This window comes from Atta cephalotes, assembly GCF_000143395.1.
Source record: "Atta cephalotes unplaced genomic scaffold scaffold00035, whole genome shotgun sequence".
Lineage (NCBI taxonomy): Eukaryota > Metazoa > Arthropoda > Insecta > Hymenoptera > Formicidae > Atta > Atta cephalotes.
In genome coordinates this window covers 114,859-119,842 of record NW_012130099.1, presented here as the reverse complement: position 1 = coordinate 119,842, position 4,984 = coordinate 114,859, and the positions used below count along the sequence as shown (strand labels likewise).

Below are 4,984 nucleotides of genomic sequence, written 5' to 3'. Positions count from 1 at the left end.
TTTACCCCGTACTTTTTAACGTTTTAATTTACTTAGTACTATTATTACTAAACTAATAATATAGTAACTACGTACGTATACTCTATAATAGTAGTACGTTCTTCTCTCTCTCTCTCTCTCTCTCTCTCTCTCTATATATATATATATATATATATATATATAAAACGAAACAAAAGTCCTGCTTGACTAAATAGACTTATAAATATATATAGGATATAATAATTACAGTTAATATCACACAGCGATATTATTTGTAAATTAAAGACTATACATGAAATAATCGAAATATAAAAGATAAGAATTAAAACACAAGATAACGTAACTAAAGTGCAATTAGAATATGATTGTATAATTGATTAAAAGTTATTAAGGCTCGATTTGAATATCGAGCCATATGTGAGGGCGCACGAGGCAATATGATAGAAGACGTGTCTCGCCCTAAAGGGTTTTGAGATTCTAACCGGCCGCCATGTTAGTATTCTTTTTTTTCAAGTACACACAAAAGAGCGACTGTTATTTTTATCACGACATTTTGTAAAGGAGATAACGTTCATCTTGATAATACTAACATTTGTATCAAAACAAATAAAGCAGGTCAATCAAATCATTAACAAAAGTATAATAGTACAGCACAAGAAAATATTCCATATATGTTTTTTACTTTTGATTTACGTTAATGTGTTAAAAATTTATCGATTTCGCAATTTGATCATTCGTTCGAAATAGAATCATGTACAAAAAAGCTTATTATTGATTATGTTCGTATCTATTGTTATGAAGCTGAGATATTTTTTTATCATTTGTTACAGTAAACCGTCACAAGTGTCATTGATTACAATGATTATGTATATCTCATAACATGAGATGTTTATTCATATAATGAGATTTGCACAGTTGAAAAGTTTTTAATCATTCACACGTGGATAAATCATAGTCTCAACACGCGCTCTGATATATCTGATCTGATGTCGCGCGATTTTTTCATTTGACGACATATTCTTAAACGGCGTGTAAAATGACATCGCAATGTCTCGCGCAATGAAGCCTTGATACGTCCGCTAATTAACACACGCCGTTGCTGCTGTGTAGTGACTCAGCTGTACAAATGAACTAGGCGTATCTAGTCGCGACCTACGGCGTTCTTTGTTATGGACATAATATAACAAGGCCATGTTTGTAGTAATAATGTAACAAGTACACATGTTTATAGTATGGGTTGTTAATCCCCGTAACTTTGAGAAAATTGGAGAACAATATTTAACAAAAATATTACCAATACGCGCTATATATTCTTCTGTTGATATTTATTTCAGTAAAAATTATTCTTTTGCAAGAGAAAAAGAATATAATTAACACATGAGAATGTTATACCATTTAAACATTTCGAAAATTCATCACGCAAATACCGTGATTAATTCGAAATCGATCTTCGTTTTCTTTATAAAAGAAATATTGAAATATTTAGAATGGTAAAGATCATCCTTGGAATCATCTATAGTCTTTCACTCTTATACCCTGCACGAAGATGCGTAGAATATAAATATTATACTTCTTCTTTGCAAAGAAACTACGGATAGTAAATGCGCCGCAAGACATGCAAAACAAATTTTATTTAAATTCTAATTTGATAGAAAATAGATTACCGTTCTTTTTGGCACGCGATCACCCAGCATATGACTGATGATGAAGAGTGCATTGATGAGAATATAACCGGCGACCGAGACGTAGATAGTGGCTGCATCGTCCAGCTTGAATCGCGGCCTGTTGAAAATGCGCTGGAACGAGTTCATCGGATCCACTGATAAACCGATTGCAAAAACGGCCAGTATCTGCATCGAAATATTAAAACATATTTAATTAAATTTCAGGAGTGCTGAAAAAGTCGCACATCTTTTCTGGTTTTTTTCATTTACGTGAATTCTGAAATATTTGAAGACTTTTATAAATATTCTAAGAAATTAAAATGTATTTAACGCTAACACACACACACACACACACACACACACACACACACACACACACACACACACACACACTACATATAATTAATATTCATAACACTTNAAAAAATAAAAATAATATAGATCAAATATTGAGCAAATAAAGAAATGTTATAATAATACATCATATACGCTAAGATATCGGAAAATACATTATACATTTCTTAACAAAATTAAAGGATTACTTGTTCTTCCCTACAAAAATAAGCAAATTTTAAGATAGAATAACTTCGTAGAAAATCATCGTATCGAGGTATTTAAAAATGCATTTTATAGCTTGAGATCTCTACTTTCAGATTAGTACTTTAAAAAAGTCTTACTGATATTTTGTAACATTTTGGTACGATAATTTTTTACGAAATTATTCTATCTTGAAATTTGTCTATTTTTAAAAAAAAGGAATAGAATTTTAAATAGAATTTTAAATAGAATTTTATTTTAAATAGTCAAGCTAGGTCTTTAGTATTGAAAGAATGTGTGAATTTATATATCCAAATTCAATTCTGCACGTTGAGTCTATTTTCAGTCTTGAAACGTAATCTTAATAGAGCTAGAGTAATATGACAAATTAAATTGAGCATTTTAACAATGATGTTCAAATATCTTTATAATAATCTTTATAATAATCATTAAACACTATAATATCGGAATAATTTTATTGTGAAAAATATTATTTCGGCCGAAGATTGAATCCGGATCGCATATTCCATACGAGTGTCCTCGCCGTTAGACCATCGAGGCGTAATATTTTTTGCAATAACTGATGTGTATAAAGAGTACGCATTTTAAATGCCACGTGTATAACCAATATTAAAGTATATATCATATTAGACTGCAATGAACACACAACAGTTAAAAATAGTTAAGAATAATTAAGAAATAAAGGCTAAACGTTAAGCTTTAATATTCTCTGAAATAATTCTGTGTAAATTCATATATCTAAATCCAAACTGCGCGTTGAACTTATTTTCGATCTTGAAACGCAAAAGGCTTCGATCTACGGCCAAAGCTAATATTTTTTCGCAATAAAATTACATTTTAAGATGCTTAAAGATTATTATAAAAATGCTTGTAAGCATCATTACATTGATTGCCAATTTAATTTGTGATATGATGATATGATGATGAATATATAATACTACTTAGTTCTATTAAGAGTTTGAAGATTGCGTTTCAAAACTGAAAATAAATTTTGCGCACTACAGTTTGCAAGATTGGATTTGTGATATATAAATTCACATGGAATTGTTTCAATACTAAAGATCAAGCTGTTTAGTCTAATTTATTTCTTAACTGTGTTTACATCGCGGTCTAATATAATAGTTTAATATTGTATAATTTTATTATATCATTATTAATATTATTTCCGAAGAAAATTTATAAAATCTGAAAAATTTTAAGATATTTTTTCAGAAATTTTCATAAATTTAAACTATAATAACAAATTCTTAAAAATATTATGAAACATGAGAATTTTTTAAAGAAAAGCTTATTAAAGATTGCAATTTTCGCAATAAGAAAATTTCAACAACGGGATACGAAGCGCGTTGTAATCCATGCTATTCTTTATTCGATTAAATTAAAAGATACTTGCCAATTCAAGCGCTTTGATGATGATGGGTAGATGACTTAGAACCTTGTGCCTTTTAGCAGTTGGCTGTTGGCTTTGCTGGGCTTCATCCGCCATTCTCACTCGTCGATGTTTCCCTTTTCCGTCGCCCAGTTTGAAGGATTTTCAGTTCGATTTAATGACAATCGATTCTTTCTTTCCTGTGCGTGTCACCCTTACTCGTTTTAGCGACCCTAAAACGAGAAACGTGATAAATATCGCCCCTAAGGGAGTTGCATGTAAATCGTAAGGTTGAAGTCGAAGTGTGTACGGCGCAAATAAAAGACTGTAGAACGGATTATTCAAACGATAAGATATTTCACTGTGTTCTTGGTCTATTCCAGGTCAATTTTCCTTGGATAAATGCGTCGTAAATTATTTTTAAATTGAAACTGCGTTTTTTTTTTATACTAAATGATATCGAGATTCAAGTAAATTAACTAAAGTATTAGTAAATTATATATAAAATATTTCCTTAATAATTTCCTTAGTAATAACACTCATACAAAAACAAACATAGCATATAATTTGTAACAATTAAGTATAATAAAGATAACTAATAACATTCCATATACACAAGGTTGGGTAGTTAACTAAATTAAAAAGATAAAAGTTAAGTTAAAAAATTAAAAAGTTAATTAATTTTAACTTAGTTACATTTTACTTTTAACTTTTTAACTTTATTTAGTTACATTTTATCCATAACTATTAATTTTTTATTTAATTTTTTGAAGTCAAGTCTCAGACATAATACGCGGCAATAGCGATAATTTAAAATGATGAAAATGGCAAAAGTTAGCAAATTTATTAGGTAGGTTGATCAATGAAATTATAAATATTCTAGTGAATTTGCTCCATTTTGTAATTTTCATCTCATTTCAAATTACACAATCGACCCCCAGATTTCAATCTGTCAGAAACCGTGTATTTCGATGTATCTTGTTTTTGATAGATTGAAATTTATTATTCCTTATTACTATCGCTATTCCCTTGTATTGTATTTTAAGCTTTAATCATATTACAGGCCAGTATTCATAGTCAAATCTTATATACTAAATAGTATATATAAACAAAACATGTAAATAAAATATAGAATATTTTCTAAATGAAGTATATATTTGCTATCCATTATTTGTAAGACTGAAATCCTGGAATCATGAATTAAAAAAATAAAAAAAAATTTAACTTTTCAATTACTTTTTTTTATTAACTTGACTTTTAATTCAATGAATTTCATTATAAATTAACTTGTATCTTAACTAAGTTAAATTTTCAATTTTAACTTTAACTTAATTTAGTTAAAAAAAAAGTTAACTACCAACCCTGCATATATAATACATATACATATATATATATATATATATATATATATATA

General features: G+C 28.4%; 2 protein-coding genes across 2 annotated transcripts in view; one reads left to right on the top strand and one right to left on the bottom strand.

The window, feature by feature from the left end:
• The window catches only part of LOC105621597, a 5,329-nt gene extending 1,642 nt beyond the window's left edge, over positions 1-3,687 (bottom strand). Inside the window, exons 1-2 of the mRNA XM_012203066.1 lie at positions 3,595-3,687; positions 1,644-1,829 (exon numbers count right to left, since the gene is read on the bottom strand). Of these exons, the coding sequence (XP_012058456.1) occupies positions 1,644-1,829; positions 3,595-3,687 (279 nt within the window). The remainder of the gene's footprint in view (positions 1-1,643; positions 1,830-3,594) is intronic.
• The window catches only part of LOC105621599 (adenylosuccinate lyase), a 33,390-nt gene that overhangs the window by 15,899 nt on the left and 12,507 nt on the right, over positions 1-4,984 (top strand). The gene's annotated exons all lie outside the window — the stretch shown is intronic.